The sequence below is a fragment of the Setaria italica genome, chromosome I, assembly GCF_000263155.2.
Source record: "Setaria italica strain Yugu1 chromosome I, Setaria_italica_v2.0, whole genome shotgun sequence".
In the NCBI taxonomy this organism is placed as follows: domain Eukaryota; kingdom Viridiplantae; phylum Streptophyta; class Magnoliopsida; order Poales; family Poaceae; genus Setaria; species Setaria italica.
In genome coordinates, this window is record NC_028450.1 from 1,592,963 (window position 1) to 1,613,822 (window position 20,860).

The 20,860-nt window shown below is 47.4% G+C and overlaps 3 protein-coding genes across 3 annotated transcripts; 2 read left to right on the forward strand and 1 right to left on the reverse strand.

Annotated features, from left to right (window-relative positions):
- The first annotated feature begins 5,591 nt into the window (after positions 1–5,591).
- Positions 5,592–7,829, forward strand: LOC111257060. Its single transcript, XM_022826086.1, has one exon. It carries the CDS (start codon positions 5,592–5,594, stop codon positions 7,827–7,829), a length of 2,238 nt encoding a protein of 745 aa, XP_022681821.1.
- Positions 7,830–8,229: 400 nt separating this feature from the next.
- LOC101764383 (E3 ubiquitin-protein ligase EL5) lies at positions 8,230–8,814 on the forward strand. The gene has a single exon (XM_004954544.1). It carries the CDS (start codon positions 8,230–8,232, stop codon positions 8,812–8,814), a length of 585 nt encoding a protein of 194 aa, XP_004954601.1.
- A 9,695-nt stretch (positions 8,815–18,509) lies between these two features.
- LOC101764784 (RING-H2 finger protein ATL3) lies at positions 18,510–19,190 on the reverse strand. The gene has a single exon (XM_004954545.1). It carries the CDS (start codon positions 19,188–19,190, stop codon positions 18,510–18,512), a length of 681 nt encoding a protein of 226 aa, XP_004954602.1.
- Positions 19,191–20,860: the final 1,670 nt, after the last annotated feature.

Sequence of the window (20,860 nt, forward strand, 5' to 3'; positions counted from 1 at the left end):
CAGCTCCTCCTCCCCTTCGTCCTAGACTCCTAGGCCAATCTCAAGACCAACGTGTGGTCTCAGTTCAGGTAATGATTATCCCAACGAAAGTCCCAATTCTCTAGTGTGATTTATTTACTTGACGTGTTGAATTGATTAGGTCCCGTTTGGTATGAAGGAATTGGAATCTATTTAATGGAGTAGGCTAATTTATGTTAGAATGTGGCATTCCACAACTTTCCAAAGTTTAGATATAAGCCTATCTTAAATTCATGGGGTGGGAGATGGAAATTGATTCTATAGATTATGGTTATTAGAATGGAATTCAATTCTTATAGCACGCTCTTAGACTCGCTTCTCTATAGTAGAAGTGCAGCATATAAGTATCTCTCCCATATCACCAACTATAATATACAACTATATTCCACATACAATTATATTAGCTTAATTAATTTGTGTCTAAATTATAATTATTATGATGGAATTCAATTCCAATGATCCAAACGGGGCCTTAGGGATTTTGTTACCCCAACTCAATTTCTGAAGTCTGAAATTTTGTTGTATCAATCTGTAATCTACTAGTGTTCTGAAGTCAGAAACAAGTGGAAACGGGAAGAGCCTTGCTTGCTTCTTCAATCTATTCTTTTTTTAGCAAAAGCAAATGCCAGGTAAGGGAGTAATAATTTTGCTAACTCATTGCCATGACTGTTGCATAATCAGTATTACGTAATCGAATTGGCGATGAATTTATGAATGATTGTATCATATGCTTTGTGGAACAAGGATTTCTACGACCATTCCAAAAATGATGATGGTTATTGTTCACTTTCACAAAATGGATGACCATAATCATAGAGAGAAATTATAACTGTAAAAGGACCACATTAATGCGTGACCCGTCACGCAGGAACTTAACGTGCGACCCCCTCCGAGCAATCGCGTGTGGACATATAGAGCAATTATGTGCGGGCGCCTGTCCAAAAATATCAAAGTACTATGCATGGGCACTCATCATAGCAACTTAATACTAGACGTCGCTTTCGAGCTTACATCACCGCTGATGTCATTGTCAAGAAATGTACATATTTTCTTTAAACGAGCCATTTTCAAATCCGTTTGTACCGTTGTGTCCTTTGCATTAAGATCTACAAAACTAGATCCATATTTAATATGTTTTGAAACTATTTTAGATGATTATCAACTTATATGGATGCATAGTAGCTACTTATGGATAAACTATTAACAACTTATGTACCGATTAAGACAACTTTTGTACATATAGTGTAACCTTTTTATAGATAGAATGAATCACATTATATAGAGACTATGTAGTAACTTATAATCTTATATTGTATGTCTACTTATCTGGTATGCCTTGTAGATACTTATGTAACTTATAATTTGTGTAGAGATAAGTATCAACTTATGAAAAAGGATCATGTAACATGTTACATTATGTGTATACAGTACGACAACTCATATGATATGCCTTGTAGATACTTATGTAGAGTGAACGTGAGAACTTGTTTAAATATTTTAGGTAAACAATATGAGGGTAAAATTGATTTTGTAGTAATTTATGTATATAATTTGTTGAGAATTTATACATAAGTTGCTACGCACTTGGTAAATAAGTAACTACCGCACATTCATATAAGTTGTCGTAGTTAAAAAGGTATTCCAAAACATATGCATCATGTACCTTGTTTTATAGATCTCATCATAAAAATGCAGTGGTGCAAACGGAATTGAAAACGAACACTCCATAACAAAGTTTCATATTTTTTTAATGGTGAAACTTAAAAAAGAAGTGTGGCCCCGAAGCCCACCTCCCTCCCGTCTGGGCTGCATAGGTCACGCGCTCGCACGTTGGCGTGACCTATTGTCCGATAGATTTTTTTCATTGTTAAAGGTAAACACTATTATAAGCTCTTGTAATCTTACAATATCTGCCTATTTGATAGTGATTTTTTAGGCTGCGCTACAGCTCAGCTGCGATGGTCAGCAACAGAACTACAGCAAAATGCAGCCAACCAGCCAAATAGGATGGGAAGGGAGTGTTTAAGCCTGCAGGCTGCAGCTGCAGCCATCCAAAAACCAGAAGCGAGCAGAGCCTATGTCATCGTTGATTTTTTATTAATATAATCTATGGAATTATCGAAGTCAGTATTCTCCAGTGACACCAGTGACAATATTTTCTAGCTCCACCCTTGGATCCAAACTGCCACTATCGCTTTGAAGGTAGAATTCTTACTTCGTGCGACCCACAGGTGCTGCCTACAGACAACACGGAGTGCTTGTCGTGCAGCACCACGGATCCCTGTGTCGAAGGAGTCATATGTAGGCATATGGCCTCTTTGATCTTCTCGGCAAGGTAGGCCCCAATATCCCATCATCTGCCCTCTAGAAGATGGTACTCCCTCCGATCCAAATTGTAGGTCATTCCAACTTTCTTGAAGAGTCAAATTATTTTATGTTTGATCAAAATTATAAAGAGGGTTACAAATATTTTTGGCACCGAATAGATATACTATAAAAATATATCTAATGAAGTACCTATTTGGTATCATAAATGTTAGTATTTTATTGTATAAATTTGGTCAAACTTGAGATGTTTTAACTTTCTAAAAAAGTTGGAATGACTTACAATTTGGAACGGAGGGAGTAATCATATGTAGCTGTGGTCGCTAATTGGGGTGCACTCTCCCCTGTGGTTTGGCTCCTTCTTGTAGACTCGTAGCCGGTCCATCTAGGATCGTCCAAGAGTAGGTTGCGAGCTTATCCCTCTTGCTTGAAGTCCGGTGGAGTGGAGTGGAGTGGAACTCGTCCATTGGCCGGAGCGCCCGGGTCGCTGCTGCATGTGCGTTAGAAGGAACATAGCCATTATCCGAGTAAACCTTCCATATACTAGTTTTCTTACTGTATAGAGTAAGCCTTCTATGAAAAAAATCCTTTTTATACTCAGCCACAAAGCAACAGATTTACTACATTTGATTGCTCCAACACCATGACCAACAGCTCCTCGGATTCCATTCCAACAACCGAGATCAACCACTGGAGTCAATCTAGTTGCCAAACCATACCATAATCCGGCTAACACCATAGCCCCACTAATCATGAATAAGTCTAAGCCTGCTCTTAGCCATGAGTCCATAATCACAGCTAATATACTAGTTTTCTTACTGTATAGAGTTTGCACATTTCACCCATGAATCGTGTTTCCCGTTACATATCACACTTTCTGAGATGGTCAGCTAACTGGGGACCCACTAGAAGACCTTTACAAAGTTCCTCCTGGTTGTAAACACCCATTGAGATTTCACTGTTGATAGTTAAACATTCTCTCACACTAAACAACAGCCCCAAAATTGTGAATTCTGCTTTCCCGCAGAAGAAAAAAAAATCCATAGAAGGGCACATTTGTCTCTATTTAAGTCAAATCACCTGTTATCTCGTTCAATCTTACTATTGCTAATAATTGGAGGCCTCTCATGAAGCCATATAGGATCCTATTTGGACACTCTAAAAAGAGAGAGAAATCTTAAAAATTCTCTCAAAAAAGCAAAACATTTAGCTATCAATTCGAAGATTCAAATCATCATACTCATTAGATTCGTTATGTTTTTTCTAAAAAAATTACCAACCTCTGCTGTTATAAAAATAGCCGAAAATAACCCCCTTAATTTATATGTAAATTACCCACCTCAGCCATTATAAAAATAAATTAAAGTAACCTCTAATATTCATCTAAATTACCCACTAATACCATTATAAAAAATAGTTTAGAATAACCCCCATAGTTTGAATCTAAATTGCCCCACTAATAAAAATAACTTAAAATAACCCCTTAAATTTGCATCTAAACTATCCACATATGACATTATTGAAAATAACATGATGTAAACTCACCTTCATTAAAAATATACCCTAAGGTACATCAATATATGCTTTTATTGTCTATTGCTTACATTGTTACTATAGAAAATAATGATTAAGGTATATACTATGATGCACCATTTATAAATATATAGAGGAAGTGATGATAAGATTATATATTTACATATTAAAAATATAGCTAAAATTCAGGATCCATTAAACAAATTCAAATGCATACCTACAATGTAAAATAAAAAATATAAGTGTGGATGAAAAGGTTATAGAATAATTACTAACTAAAGTTTATTATAATCAATGAAGATAATAAATATGTATCTATATAAGCATTATGTTAGAAAATTTAATAAATAAGAGAGAGCTCAATGTAACAATTTTCATTTTTAGCTATGTGTTCTTTTTTTTTAATTGGAGACTCCGCATTAATTCTCACGAGACACGCTAGGAAAAAAGATAAATAGAAATTCTCACAAAAATCAGAAACATCCGGACATCCATCTATAGACTCTAATAATCATAGCCATTTATCTATTATAGTTTATAAAAACTTACTCACCATTACCATTTTAAAAAATATTATAAAGTAAACTCCTAAATCTATATCTAAATTACCTGCATATGCTTTATAAAAATTAATATAAAGTAACCATATAGTTTTTATTTAAATTATCCATACATATCTTTCTAAAAATAACTTTAAATATCTTTCTAAATTTGTATCTAAATTACCCATGTATATTGTTACCAAAAATAACCTAAAGTAAATTCCTAAATCTTAATCTAATTATCTGCATGTTCATTACATAAAAATGTCAAAAAGCAAATCAATATATGATACTAAATTATCTATTTCTGTTATTGTTAATATAGGAATACTAAGTTAAGGTATATATGCATAATGGGTGTCACTATGTGGATTGTTTATACATGAATTCGAGGAAGCGATGAAAAATACTAATTTTATTTTCGTATTAAACATATTATGTGGAGCTGCGATGTAAAGTGAAAAATGTATGAATGTGGATGAAAAAATGTATTAAGTAGTTACTAATTAAAAGTCTATCACAACTGGATAAAGATAAGGATACATCTATGTTAAATATTAAATAAATGAGAGATGTAGATAAACAATTTTAACTATTAATTAGAGATCTAATTGTTAAATAATTTTTTAATACAATTGCTCTTAAAATTATTAGCTCGTGCGAGAACAAGTCGATGGACTAGTCTTTTACAATCAGGAACAAGTTGCCCTTTCGCACTAGCCCCATGATTCAACTTGGCACATGCGATCCATCCGGTTAGGTGCCTGGTCTCCTCCGTAGCATCTCGATCTGGCTCCTTTTGCGTAGTATGTTTGATCCTGCAGATACTGAAGCACATGAGCCCATGTGGGCAGGCTCCTCGGTCAACTATAGACTTTCATCCATTCAACTATCTCCGACCCCACAACACTAACACCGCCGAAATCCGTAGCTCCTGCAGTTCAACATTTTTGACTCATGGTGCCTCCTTGAACACTCTGCACCTTAATTGGATCACAAAATGTGCAATTGCTGCTGGGAATTTCCTTGCTGAATTGTACAGTTTCTTCTAAGGCCACATCCATGGAAGCCGCCAGCAGCAAGATATTCCCCAGCTTGCTGCTGAATCTTGCCTTCTTGTTCTTGCCATGTCTCTCTGCCGCCGTCTCGTCCAACCAGTCGTTCCAAGCAAGCATGTCGAAAGGACCCATCCATCGTGACAAATCCGTCTTCGCCGACGAGCGGCACTGCCAGCCCGTGCTCTCCTCAGCCGCGGAGCTCAGGTATGGTGCTGACAGTGACGGCAGCCTGAAGTACAGGATATCATTCATAAATGGCGACTGGAGCCAGGACGCCGGCCAAGCTCCCCTGCTTCCGTCACATGGAAGCTCTGCCGACGCCGCTGCGGCTGGTCCTGAGTTGCCTGAAGCGGTTCCCCTCGCGTCCTTCATGCTCTTGGAGATGAGCGACATGGTGCCACGGCGAGGGGCCCGGACCGCCCTCAACGCCAGCGGGGTCCTTAGCCTCACCATCACCCGCAACAACGGCTCATCGCACATGGAACTACAAGCGTCGCCGGAGTTCCAGCTTTTGCCAGGGGTCGCCAGGCTCCTCATACATTTCCAAGGTGTGTATACCGAGACGAAGTCGTCGGGGAGCGGTGACGACGGCAGCGGCGGCGGCGAGAGGGTGCTCTGCATGGTCGGAGACACTGTCCTCCCCGTCTGCGACAGCAACTGCACGGACCTGTGGGAGTGGACCAAGAACCGTGGCAGCGGCAACATCCTGCTCGTGCTACGGTACCCGAAGGCGGCCACGCTGACAACTCGCGCCGTGCGCGGCGAGATGAGGAGCACGAGCGCCAAGTCCGATGCTGCCTACTTCGACACCGTCCGCTTGGTGTCGCAGCTCGCCTTAGGGTACGGCTCCGATTACCGATTCCAGCCAGAAGATGCGGAGCTCGATACCGTCGCTGTCGCTGGGTGCAGCGACGACCCGCTCTTCCATGACGGCGACGCCATGGACATGGAGAGCCTGAACAGCGGCGCCTCTCTCTGCGACGTCATCTACCAATCCGGTCCCGACCGCCTGAACCTGGTGATGGAAGTGATTCCAAACCGGGACTGCAAGGGGACCGACGCGTTCTGCAGCCGTGTCGGGCCGTTCGAGACCACCGGCCGCCCCGGCACGAGCGCTACGGAGGACACGGCGTTCACCCGTTCCGCCACCGTCGCGATGCAGGGCCTCAAGTGCGAGTGGACGTCCAGCGTTGGCGGCACGGCGGCGGCGGCGAGGGTGGCGGCCGTGTTCCGCTACGTGCCGCCATGGGAGCACCAGCCCACGGCGGCGTGGCGTACCGGCCTGAGCGGCGCGACCCTGTCGAGCGAGGGAGTGTGGAACGCGTCCACGGGGCGGGCTTGCATGGTGGGCTGCCTCGGCGTCGGCGAGGAAGCGTGCCGCTACCGCGTGACCCTGTCCGTCCGGACGGCGTTCTCCATGACTCGCCGCGGCTTCCTCGTCGGACGGATGACCGCCATGGACGGGAGCCACGCGCCGCTGTCGTTCCAACAGCGCGTGGACCCCCGGTTTGGTCGCTACGGGGCGTCGCCGGCGTCGCTCCGCATGTCGTACAGCTACACCATAGTCGAGCAGGCTCGGGAGCTCCTCCTTCGGCGCAGCGTACCGTCTGGATTTCGTGACAGCTTCGTTGCCAAGTCGCTGCTCAGCTATCCGAACATCGCCGGCGATGTCGATGACATGGTGAGCCTCTCCAACCTCGCCGACAACCTTGGTCTCCGATTTCAGTGCGTGGGGAAGCTGCCGTTTGTGCCGGAATGGATCGAGGAGCCCTGCTTCGAACTAGAGATACTCTCTGTCGGCACCCTCGTCGGAAGCTACTCTCCCCAATTTCAGGGTAGCAGGTCTAGTACGTGGATCGAACTACTTCGTAGAGTCCGTGCCGTGGAAAATCAGCAGATACTGAACGTGTCCGCGGGGTTCACGGCATCCAGGAACTTACTCAGTCCGATTCCGGTGATGTCGGTGGAGGGCGTGTACAACCCCGTGGATGGGCGAATGTACCTGATCGGCTGCCGGAACGTCCACGCGCCATGGCGAGTCTTGTCGGAGAGAAGAGACGACCTTGAAGACGGGATGGACTGCTCCATAGAGGTGACGGTGGAGTACCCGCCGACAACGACGCGGTGGCTGCCTATCGGCCAGACGGCGAAGGTCTCCGTCGCCAGCACGAGGGAGGAAGACGACCCGCTGCACTTCGCCAGGTCCGAGCTCCGCACGGTGCCCGTCGTGTACCGTGACCAGCCGTGGGACGAGCTGGTGAAGCCGGTTTTGGAGGGGATTCTCTGCATCACCGTGCTGTCGGTTGCTCGAATTGTTTTTGTGCCTGTTGCGTTTTTTCAGCTGTTCGGATAGACGCTCTTTGAGATCCAGCCAACGGTAAATGGTAAGTAGTAAATGGTTTCTTATGCAAATTAATCATCTGCCGGTGTAAGGGCTTCGCATTGTTGGCCGAGACGGTGAGAGCGTGACAATTTCCTCGTATCTGTAAACTCCAAGAGGTAGAAGGGATCTTAGACACAAGCAACAACAATAACAACAACTAGCCAAATCCCAGCCTTACAATTCCACACACTTTAAAAACAGAGAAAAGGAAATCCTCGTTCTTCGTTTGCAGCGAACAAAACAACGGTGTGGTTGTTAGATAGAAAAACACAAAACGGCGTGCTGCACTAGGCCGGACATCCCATTTATAATGCTGCACTGCATAGCACCAGCTTCAACGATACCAAGTTCTAGTTGTGTATGGTCAGAAATGGTGTTGAGGTGGAACGACGGCAGCAGGGTCGCACGCTTCAGGGCGATATGGCTCAGCCTCGCCGCCTGGGCCCTCTACGCTCTCCTCAGGGCGCCGAACACGCCGGGCCTCGTCGTCATCGTCGAAGTCGTCGAGGTGCTGCTCGCAGCCATTTTCCTCGCCACCATGGCGCAGATGGTATTTTGCCCGGAGCACATCGTCGGGCCGCGGCCCGGGGGTGACGACGGCGAGGGCGACGCGGCCGTCCTTCCGCTGGTTGACGGTCAGGTGCCTCGCGTCACCGACGACGATGAGGAGCTCCCCAAGGTGCAGCCGGCGCGGCAGTGCACGGCGAGCGCCCGGGTGGAAGGGGTTCGGGCCGTCGTCGCGCGTTCGTACGAGCACGGCGGCGAGGTCGACGGCTTCGTGGCAGAGTGCGCGGTGTGCCTGGGCGAGGTGGAGGATGGGGAGCTCGTGAAGCGGCTGCCGGTGTGCCTGCACGTGTTCCACGGGATGTGCATCGACGTGTGGCTGCGCGGCCACTCGACGTGCCCGGTCTGCCGGTGCGGCGTCTCCGCACCGTCGGCGGGTGAGATGGTGTGAGCGAGTGTGTGACAGCTTCCCTGCGTCTGTGCTTGCCGTTTCCATGTTTCTTTGGAGCACTGGTAATGGGCGGAAAACAATAGCATCCTCAAATTGTTACCCCGCATCGATAGAACTAATGAACTGGTCCTGCTCGCGTGCAGGCCTCATCATGGCCATTTGACGCGAACAGTCTGCCCGGAAGAAGAAAAAAATTACAGCAGTGATTTTCAGCTCCTGAATCAGATATAACTAGGTTAGATAGTCCGTTCTCGACTTAATATGGGTTGGTCCTTAAAATGGATCTTTTCTCATGAGGGTTCATGGGGTGTACAGTATACCGCGCAAGACTAAGTTATCGTAGTCTACAAAAGATGAGCTCGCATAACCAGGGGTCGTGTCCTCATGTACATCATTGTCCGAGCAAAGGTCTCGTGAGTTAATACCCGTAACCCCACCCACCGGTCCACGTCAAGCGCGGCTAGCCAAGGTTCAAACTTCGGCACCTCAGAAGTACGTCAATTTACCGGGTTCCCATATCGGCATGTGATTAGGATGTTCAAAGCTTGATCAAAAGGCCACCAATCCCTTAGTGCGTTGTGTGCATCACATGTAGGATTTGTTTCCCATACGGCTACAGTTTCACCAGTTTGGAAATTGCATGTCCATGGAGATAGCTCATTTGGTTTAGGGACACAGCCTCATAAGTAACAATAAGAATCAAAACGCAACGATGAGCTTTATTCATACGGAGCAACTAAATTGGATGGAAACAAGAGTATTCGTAGGTGTTTTGGGCCAGAAGCAAATATAAAGAGGAGCTAACCTGACTTATGTTGCTGCCACAGTAGCTAATAAGAGGCAGCCAACTCCAAAGGTTGCTAGTTAGGCTTATGAATTAGCCCCTACGAAGATACGAAAATACTCCCAAATCCCAGAGGCATAGTAACGGTAACATAATTTTTAGGGCAAGAACAATGCTTATGTTCCCAAATTCCAGAGGCATAGTAACGGTAACACGATTCTTAGGGTAAGGGCAATGCTTATGTTCCAAATAGTATTAAGGTGGGGGTCAGAAAAAGTAGGCTTTGTTACTGCCCCACCCACAATAGTTCACAGTAAAAGGTGACATTAAGTGTGACAGCCCGTGTAATTAAGAACCTAAATGAAATAATCAATAGGGTGATTAAGAAGCAAAAATCAAAGTTAACTCCAAATTGCTAAGAGTTCATATCCAAAACACCTTACATTTTGCTGAGTTTTACTGAGTTTTAGAAACTCCTTTCTGTTGATAATCACTAGTGAGGCCAATAAAAACAAATCTTATATGAGAACTTAAATTTTGGCCAATATGAAAGTGGTACATCTTTTCAAATTGAACACCTTCACCTTTAGCACTTCTTCTGACCTTGAGCGGAAGGACTTCCAAGAACTGAGTAGAAGTTCGGTCAAATTTCAAGTCAAATCAAAAACAGCTTTGACTGACGTTCCGCCAAAATTCCAACAATCCTAATTCTAAAATCCATCAAGTTCCTAATATGTCGGCCTTTATAAAAGATATAGCCCTCACCTTGAACTTCAACTTTTATTTTTGGAAATGCAAGCACAAAGATCAAACTTGGTGAGAAAATACGCGTTAAACACGACACCTTTGCACGACATGCATCACAAGCATCTTTGTACATTTTTGAGCATCATGAACATCCCTTTGTGCATAGTTAACCATCATGAGCATCATTTGTGCATAAATGAAATTTCTAGCCATGCATTGTTAAGTGCCTAGAAATTATTATTTATTGTTGAAAAATCAAATTTATGAAGAAATCCCAATTTTTACATACCACTGTGCCCCCAATTATTTTATTTAAATACTTGATACCATTTAGGGATTTTTATTATTTTTACCAAATTTTTCAGAGATGTTTGCTTGGGTTAAAAATTCCTTTAAAGTTCAATTTTAGCTATTTTGTTTTATCAATTGCGTGCAAACCATAATAACTTTTGAGTTGATTCTTGTTGCATTGGATTATTGGTGATTTTATCTTTTCAAAGAGTATTTTTAGGGAATTTTTGGACAACTTTAGGAGGGTCAAATGAAGGGAGAAAGTTGAGCTAGTTGTTTTTGTTTGCTTTTCTCGCGGGGCCACGCGTCAGTGTCATCTCCTACCTCTCGCTCCACCTGCTCATCGCTCTTTTGGTGAACAGGCACCAAAGATCGCTGGTTGGCCAGCTCTGGCCGTGCCAGCAAGGCCTCCCCTCGCCGAGTGGCCACCACGGCGACGCCCACGTGAAGCTCCCTCCGTGCCACGCCCCTCCTCGCCACCGGTTGGGCAAAGCCCCGGTCAGCAAGCATGGCCGCCACGTGACCGTTGAACTCCGCCGACCGCCCCTCATCGCCAATGCCGCGCAACATCACCGTGTCATCCTTATCGTCTCATCCTTATCCTCTTGCACCCCAACCCTTAAATCAGCCCTCTCCCAAGCCTCCTTCCCCTCCTTTGCCTTCCAACAGAAACTTTCCCCATTGCCGAGCTCCCCAACATGTCCCTATTCTCCGGCGAAATCCGCCCAACTCCAGCCATATTCCCTCCAATAGCTCGCGCCCATAGCTTCTCCACTTCTTCAGTCACGCCCTCCGCCACTCCCCGTCACCCACCGGCCACTGAACCAGCCAGAATCAAAGTTTTCCCCCAACTTCCAAAAGTTTTCAACCGCCATCACAACCTCACCATGGTGCCCCATGCTCCGGCCATCATCATCCCCAACCGACAGCTCAAATGGATTCGCAGTGAGTCACTGGTGCTCATGCTCACATTATTCTTCTGCATTCGCTAACTTTCCATGCATGTTCTGGTGCTTGTCAACGGCGTTCCCGTCGCCGCACGGAGCCTGTGTGTGCCACCCCCTTCTTCCCTACCTGCGCTACTCCAGGGAGTCCCCTGGCCCTGGGCATGGTGCCACTACCTTCCCTAGATCTGTCGCGCCTCTTCCCCTCTCCCTGACCGGCCCCCTTTGCCCCTGCGTGCGTGACTGTTGTGCTCTGTGTGTTTTGGCCGGAGGTAGAAGAAGGAGGATCTGATTGCTTGGAGAATAGAAAGTGTAGGGGGTTATCCATAAAGATCCAGAGTTATGTGTGAAGGTGGAATCTGTCCGAGGGCTAGATTGTGAAACGCAGGGGGTAGATTGAAAGAAAAAGGGTAGATCCGTGAGAGAGAAGGTTTTTTCATGGGGTAGCTTGCAAAGTATTTTCGGTTTTGTTTTATTAGGTGGCTTTAAAATGGTTGCTATGTGTCGCTATGGGTTGCGTGTAGGTTATTTTATTGCATTGTTAGAACCTATGTTTTTAACTCCCTTGCTGTGTGATCACATACCTTGTCTCTCGAGTAGTATGGGTTTTATAATAACTTGATCTTGCAGCTGCTTAGCCATGCCTAGTCAAAGAATGGTCACTTGGTAAGGGAAATGGTTATACGTTTTTCAGCACCAAAATGACCCCCACCTTTCTCTTGTGAAGTCTAAGTTGTTAAAATATTATATGTGTACACAATCACCATCAAAGTAAAGCATGAGTTCTATTCACGTCACACCTTACTTTACAAGAAAAGAAATGGATATAACCTTGTCTAAGTAATTGTGGTCCAAAATAAACCTTATGCTTGTGCAATAATTAACGAGATAAAACCTACGTTATGAAAGCTTGTAATTAAAATCTTGCATATGCATCTCATGTAGAAGCTAACCTTGCTGACGGAATGTACGAGCTTATCCTAGAACGCGAAGAAGGACACCCTCCTGCTAAGCTGAATGTAATCAAGACCCAAACCAAGTTCGGAAGAGCCCAAGGTTGAGTTAGGGCAAGAAGGCAAGCCCCGGAGCATAATCCAGTTTTCTAAATTTATGCACTACTTATGTTTGTGCATTTAAGTTCATAGGAGTTGCTTGAAACCCTAGTTGCATGATCCTAGGTACCTATGTATTGAATACTAATATATTTAGACGAGTAGTTGCAATGCTAAAGCGGGACTCGGTAAAAGTCGAGTGATTTTCTATCACTCATGAGCCATAGGAGTTGCCTGTTTACTTATGTTGAAATCATAAGGATTGGCGGGCAGGGCCGGACAATTGGTTCTGAATTGGTGGATTGCCCCGTCTGTCTAGTGGAAAATTTTGCTAAGGTTGAACCGTGACGGTATTTGTGGTCAAGAGTTTGAAAGTACTAAGCTCATACCTAGTATGGGATGGGGAAGCCTAGTACCTGATTGAACCAGCATGGACCTTTATCCCGCTCTCTCTGGAACTAGGTTCCCATGCGGCCGCATGTGGGTACAAGGGCAGCCACGGTATGGCGACATTCCGGGACCGGTGGGGCATTGTATTTCAAGGGAAGTGGGCTCTGGACAAACGCCGCGAATTGATGGGGACGGCTGATATATGTGAACCCGACGTGGCAATAACATATATCGTGGGTTTAGGTCCGCCTTGCAAGGTTAACAAACTCGATTCGAATCGTCTGCCTCTCACAGTTTGAGACTGCTTGATCACTATGCTGCACTAAGTAAGAAGTGGAACAAAGGATGATGACCAATAATGATGCTTGATTAAATTGTTTGTTCAACATGCTTGCTTAGAATAGGTGTTTACCTAGAATGGTTAAACCAACTAGAACCTTTTGCTAAAACTTGAAAGTAAGGACCTACTTTAGAAGAATTTGGCAAAATAAACCCCTCAGCCAAAAAGCCTTGCATGTCTAGGAGTCGGTGAAGTAGTTACCAGCTGACGGGTAAGCCTTGTTGAGTATTAGTATACTCAGCCTTGCTTGTGGCTTTGTTTTCAGGTGTTGTTCTTTGCTTGGTTGCTTATGTGACTTGGCCATCCCAACTCCTTCCGGGCAGGACAGTCAAGTGGGACCCATCCTTGGTCGGCGAGGATTGTGGTGCTTAATATATTCACCATGGTATTGTTGGATGTTAGACTACCATTTTTTTGCTGCTTTTGAACTCTGAAATCTACTTCATGCTTTTGAACTCTTGAGTTGTAATAACTGAATGTGGGACCTGTAATAATTTATCTAGATTGTTGTAATCTCTAGACTTGTCTTCGTGCGATATGCTTTGTTTCGATCCGAGACATGTGGTTTTATTAGGTGAAACCCAGAACTGTCATTTTAACTTGATTAAAGTGTCTGATTGCATATGAGGTGACATTGAGTACACTTTAGCCGGGTTAATCTGGGTGGTTCCGCCACATTAAGGTGGGCCTACTTCATGGTTAATAAAAGGGCCCAATTCATCCACCGCACCCTCTCATCCCTATCGCCTCATCCTACTGCTGGTCCTCTCTCCCGCTCACATCGCGCGCCCGCCGCCCCTCGGCAGAATGGCGGACGGGCAGAGTTTAGATAGGAGATCGTCAATTCACTTCTGTGATCAGGTGATTCGATTGCCAATTCCCCAATTCTCCATACCATTAATTATTAATTCACTATCACAAGTTACTTAACCTCAACTGATTTATAACTATTGTGTATTTATAATAATTTTAGCACTATGAGATATCATGTCATCTAGAAAATATGAATCAGGTAACAAGAAAAGGAAAAGAAAAGACGTTTGGATGAGTTGATAGAATCACAGAGAGGAGCTATGGATAAATTTTGCAAGAGTAATCAGGGTCCTGAGAGTAATACGAGCGCTTCGACAAACCCAAATAAGTTGGCAATAGTTGTTGTGGATGAACCAACTAATGGGAATCAGGAAGAAAATGTTAACATCAACGTCGATGATAACAATGTAAGTGAATCTGAGAACACAGTAAATGCATCAGGTGCACATGCACAGTCTGCTAGTGTTGATGAGCAACCAGTTTACACTTCAGATATTTATGATCCAAGAAATTGGGATAATCTTGAGAATAAAACAAGAGACATATTAGTCCAAAAAGGCCTATAAGAGAAGAAAATATTGAATTTCCTAAGTGACTTTGCATCGAAGAATGTTAGAAGAAACTTTTAAGGTAATATGTATAAATAATTTGATATGAATATTGCTTTAGATACATTTAAGTATTTATTGGTAACATTTCATATATATTTGTTATAATGTTTATATTAAAGGGCTTCAAGTTTTACTTTCGTCCTGGGCCTCCCAAATTTCAGGACCGACCCTGCTAAGAGGTCATTTTAATCCTAGACAAATGTATATCTCACTTAGCGATGTAGCTCTCGGAGGAATAAAATTATTTTGTGAACATAATGTTTTGTAGTCTTGTTGAGCCAAGCATATGACTTTTGGATATGGTTGTGCTTTCTATAGAAGGCAAAAAAAAGGCAAGAAATTTAAAATGTAGAAGAAGCTTGGATATATCTGAAGCACAAAAGAGGAAGACAGGGACAGTAGGAACTCTCACCGGATTAGGCTCGAAGGAGCCGTTGAATACCGGCGTTAAGGCTGTTCGCACTGGCACCCGCTAAACCATCCTCCAGCACCGCGATAGCGGAAAAAACCCTGCACCGCGGTACTGGGAGGCGTCCGCTACCCAAGCAGACGGCCGACAGTCCGCTACTCCTAGCGGACGCCCAAGGCGCCCGCTACTCGCCTCTCGAGGCTGCCAACCCCAACGACCCCCCTTCCCTCGCGCCTCCGCTTGGATCTGTCGCCGCCGTTGGACCGCCGCCGTTGCTGGACCCGCCGCCACCGCCGCTGGGCCGCCGTCGCCGTCGCTGGACCGTCGCCGCCGCCATCGGGAAGGAGGAGGAGGGGGCCAACGGGGAGGAGGCCGAGGAGGAGCCAGCAGGGAGGAGGGGGCTGGTGGGGAGGAGGAGGAGGGAGGAGCTGATGGGGAGGAGGAGGGGGCCAGGGTGGAGGAGGACGATGGGGCCAGCGGGAAGGAGGAGGAGGGGGCCGGCGGGGAGGAGGAGGAAGGAGCTGGCGGGGAGGAGGAGGGGGCCGGTAAGGAGGAGGCCTAGGAGGAGCCGGTAGGGAGGAGGTCTAGGAGGAGCCGGCAGGGAGGAGTGCGAGGGGGCTGGTGTGGAGGAGGAAGAGGCGAGGCGTCGGGAGGGGGAGGGGAACGGCTGGAGAGAGAGGGGGGAGGAAGGGGAATAAAATATGTGGTAGTTGGTATAGAGTATGAGGATAGAGTAACATGAGTGCGGGAGAAATTGGTATAGAGGAGAGAATCTCGATGACTAGGATAGAATATTCCTTTTAGAGTATGAAAATAGAGTACGACGAGTGCGGACACCCTAACCCAGGCTCGTCCCATTGATCCGTCTAGCCGCTGAGGTGCTGCAGCGTAGGAATAAAGGGAATCCAAATCGAGGAGCCTTAGCACCAACTGGGAGGGGATCTGAAGAGGCTCGGAGCATCCATCATGGTGAACACCGCCGATGAAGCCGACGACCGCATGGCTCGGCGTAAGGATGGCAGCGAATCGGGTTCGGGGCAGATATCCGCAGGTTTCGGGTTCGCGGGTTTGAGTTTTGGTTCCTAGTTTTCGCTCACAGATTTGCGGGTTCGGATACCCGAAATACTGTGGGTTTAGGGCAAATTCTTAAATTCACCCGTGGAGCTCCATCGAGTCCCGAAACATTCAGCCTACTAGAAGCCCACCTAGTAACCCTAAGTATATAAGTTGAAATCCTTCACCCAACCCCGCCCTCCGCCCCCACCCTCCGCCCGCCACCCCGCCTCCGCCCAGCCCCGTCGTGCGCCCTCCACCCCGCTAGCCACCCCACCCCGCCCAACCCCCGCCGCACCCGCCCTCCGCCGGGTTTCGATTAATCCATCAAGTTTTGGGGATTCGCGGGTTTCGGTTTCGGGGACAGATTTTCACCCGAATCGGTATTCGGGGAGGATTCGGATTTTAGGTTCGGATTTCAATTTTGGATGCTCAGACACTCGACTTAAGCTGAACCCGCCCGTTGCCATCCTTAGGGGGTGTTTGATCCCGGTCTAAACTTTAGCCCCTGTCACATCGAATGTTTGGACACTAATTATGAGTATTAAATATAGGCTAATTACAAAACTAATTTCACAACCCCTAGGCTAAATCGCGAGATGAATCCATTAAGCCTAATTAGTCCATGGTTTGACAATATGGTGCTACAGTAAACATTAGCTAATAATGGATTAATTAGGCTTAATGGATTCGTCTCGCGATTTAGCCTAGGGGTTCCGCAATTAGTTTTGTAATTAGCTCATATTTAATCCTCCTAATTAGCATCCGAATATCCGATGTGACACGGACTAAACTTTAACTCTACGATCCAAACACCCCTCGGCGACAGCGAGCATCGGCGGGGCGGGCGGTGTCTGTTTCGGCCAAACGATAGGAGCGCGAAATATTGAGGCATTGACGACGCGCACGGCAGGCGAAGCCCAATAATAGGAGGCCTAGACGACGGAAGCAGATTGCGATGGGCCAAGATGACACATGGGCCAGGATGTCCGTTGAAACGGGAGGCTGGAAATGGTAAAAAAAAAAAACAAACAGGCACACAAAGGGTGCACCCGTCAGAGAGCAATACAGTTAAACGAAGAATTAATTTTTTTAGACTTGAACAGTAGCTTGATGGCCTGAGAGGCTCCTTTTTCTTCCTGCATACGAGGTTAGCTATTAAACCCTAACCCCTGCTACTTTAAAAAAAATTTGATGGTGGCGCAGGAGACGAATAGGTGTATGTTATAATACCCATGACACTCAGACACCGCACAACACATTGACAAGAGGAAGATGCGCATGGTATTTAGCGCCCAACATGTGTGGTGCCCCAAGAGCAGCAACTGTGATGGTTAGGAGAAAGCGGAAAGCCCACGCACATTGCCAAGTGTGTCACCTCACGGCATAGATCTACTATTGGCGCACGACGCTAGCTAACAAGTGGGTCCATATGCGAAGGGTAATTTTGGCCGCTCAGCTTTCTTCTTCCTCCGTCCGCCTCTGCATCTCCTGCACGCGAGCTCTGCCAGTTTGGGTTCGGGGTTGCCGGGGGTGGGGGTGGTCTTCTCCAGCGAGTTCACAGGTACAGAGGGAGGGCCCATGGGCATTGGTGGACTGGCGGTGACGACGGGTTGTGGGCAAGGCGGCGAGGTGGTGAGGCGCCGCCGGCCGCGGGTGGCGGAGGAGGCAGGGGCGTCACGGTGAGCTTCTCAATGGAACACGGTTAAGGGGCGGTGGCGGATGATGGTGGCAGATTCAACAACTCCAGCCGCCGGAGATGATGGAGAAGGACGGTGCGGGTGCGAGGAGAGGAGAGATGGTGGCAGATAGCGGCAGCTTATCCGGCGGCAGGAGCTGCCGGACACGAGGAACATCGGCGCCGCGGGGGCACGACGACGAGCAACTTGTGGGCGGAGAGGAAGACGAGGAGCTTGTGAGCTTATTATTGGGCCACTGAAGGCGATGGCTGTGGATTTGTCGCCTTCGGCAATATCTAGAAGCGCCCTCTTCTCCTGGCATCTCAAGAATCATATCTGCAAAAGCAGAAAGGCTTTGACGCGTCTAAAGGCTTATACATCCGTTGCACAGTGATACAGTTCTTGATTTTTTAAGGGTGATACAGTTCTTGTGAACTGCCGTACACTCAGTAATTCAGTATCCAACAATTTACGTGCAGAGAAAATTAAGCCTTGGCCACTTTGCCTAACAGCGCGCGCCGCATGAGATATATTTACCCTGGGCTGCTAGGCCGGCCCGAGAAGATAAATGCCAGGCGGGGCTCAGATCGTCGCCGTGGGCCGCCCATGAACTACTCCAATGTTCACCACGAGCTCCTCCACCGCCCGTTCGGGCGCCGCCGGCAGCACGCCAGACCGGCAGACCGGGCACGTCACGTGCCCGCGCAGCCACAGGTCGATGCACTCCCTGTGGAACACGTGCCGGCACGCCGGCAGCCGCCGCACCGTCTCCCCCTTCTCCACCTCGCCAAGGCACACCGCGCAGTCTTCGGCCGCGCCGCCATCGACGTCGACGTCGCCCAGGTACTCGTAGCTCGGGATGCGACCCGAGGCGAGGGCGGCCTGCATCTCCACGCGGCGCGTCATCGGCTGCTCGTGCTCGGGGTGGCGGAGGGCGTGCGACGTCTCCCGCGCCGTCGTTTCTTGGTCGACGCCGACGAAGGACTCGCCCTCCGCTAGCTGCTGGCCGCCTCCGGACGCGGAGCGCCAGCGCGGCCAGGGCGGGCGCCTGAGCTCGGCGTAGAAGTGGAGGCAGAGGATGAGGCTGGCGGCGGTGCATAAGGCGGCGAACGCGGCGAAGAAGATGGCGCGGCCCTCGCGCGGGCGGTGGACCAGAAGGAGGACGGCCACCGGCGCCGTGACGAAGCCGCTCGCGAAGACGGCGTGCGCCACGACGAAGTCGCGGCTCCACCGGCAGCAGGTGTCCGGCTCGTCGGCGGACATGGCCCGAGCGCCGCAGCCCGTCGAGACTGACGCGGCCGCGTGCGTGACCGGTACGGAGAAAACTTTAGCTGTACGGACGGACGGCTAGATACCTTCGTATTTAGCATTGCACGGAACGGAGATTACGTGAGTTAATTGGTGGCATTCGCAGTAAAAAATTTGGGCGTCTTGGACGGAGCGCATCTCTGTGTCCGTCGCTGCAAAATGTGGGCAGCACGCCGCGTGCTTAGTTGAGGTCATTGTGGAGATGCAAACGATGAGTTTCTGCGCGTCAACTGCGTGTTTTTTTGTCTTTGTTTTTGGATGGTTTCACTTTCAGAATAACGCAGCTAGCAAGCGGGCTACAAAATTTCTCTCAGCCTTTTTCTAGCCCACTCGTACAATGGTTAACTCTTCACCATTAATACATGGTCTAAAAGTCATTCTCACAAAGTTTCTTGGTTTCTGTGCCCAAGTCGGCTGTAAACTTATAGCCTGTTTCTCCTCTCTTACCTCTTCTCTCTCCTCCACGTTAGCATTCAGCCAGCTTACAGCCCCTTATTATACTTGCTCTCATAGCATGTATCATCATTTTGGAATTGTATACCTTGCTCTCACTTGTTTCTACTAGTAATTAACTGGCTAGCGCTACTAGCATAGTAGCGCACGCACTAGCGCGCGGGGCTATGATTGCGAGTACTTAAAGACGATCCGTCGACTGTAATGTTTGAAAAGGCTTATTTTTTTTTACCAATGTAGGAGTACAGCATACTACTACTGTTGTGTGAGCCACAAGGCTTTGGCGTGGGCCGGAATGTGAACAGAAAGAAAACCAGGCCGGATTGAGCTAGTCTGTAAGTCCTTCCGGCCCAATACTCTTGGAGATCTGGCCCAAATGCCCAACGCGAGCTGCTCATTCCCAGCCTGCTGGTCTGGCGCTTTTCCGGTGTTCCAAGTTTAAACCGGCTGCTCTGTTAAGCCAAATCAAAGAGGATTGTTTTCGCAAAAAAAAAAAATCAAAGAGGATTGAAAAAAAGGGTCTAAACTGTATGGCAGCAGCCGGAGGCCAGGAGCTGCAGTTTGTGTGGACCTTTGCATCATGTCACCATCCTAACCGTGCATAAGGTGTCCTGCTTTGAATGGGTACCGGATGTCCAGGGAGATTCTCCTGGTCTCTGGAGTAGCCTGCATGGATGTGACGTGGGCAGTCACTATGCACGCCTCCTTAATCAAGGGATATTTCTCGACAAATGCGTCCACATTCCACTCGCATGTGACCTGACCCGACCTCTCCGGTTGGGAGATTGTCGAGCGTGACCGGAAAAAGATAAGCAGAAGTATCATTTGGTTAAGCAGAAGTATCATTTGGTTCGCCATAGTAGCCCAGTGTTCTTCTACTGCAGTTAACCGCAGAAACCACAGGAGCTAAACGAGCATTTGGTAACTTTTCCCCGTAGGAAAGACGTTGAGATCGCGAGGGGGATGAAGCCGGGGAACTCAGGAGTCTTGTCAAACCCAAGTACGCAAACGCAAGCCTAAAAGCACTGCCCCCACCCAGCACAAGCGCACAGCATGCTGATGCGAGCACGCACTCCACACCACACTCGATTGAAACAGATACTAGCTCGGTCCGTGCCATGCCGTCATTCTGGCAGCACCACTCCACTCGGGATGCAGGTGCAACGTCCAAT

Coding starts and splice junctions, on each gene's coding strand:
- LOC111257060 (XM_022826086.1), top strand. CDS start 5,592: ATGTCGAAAGGACCCATCCATCGTGACAAATCCGTCTTCGCCGACGAG.
- LOC101764383 (XM_004954544.1), top strand. CDS start 8,230: ATGGTGTTGAGGTGGAACGACGGCAGCAGGGTCGCACGCTTCAGGGCG.
- LOC101764784 (XM_004954545.1), bottom strand. CDS start 19,190: ATGTCCGCCGACGAGCCGGACACCTGCTGCCGGTGGAGCCGCGACTTC.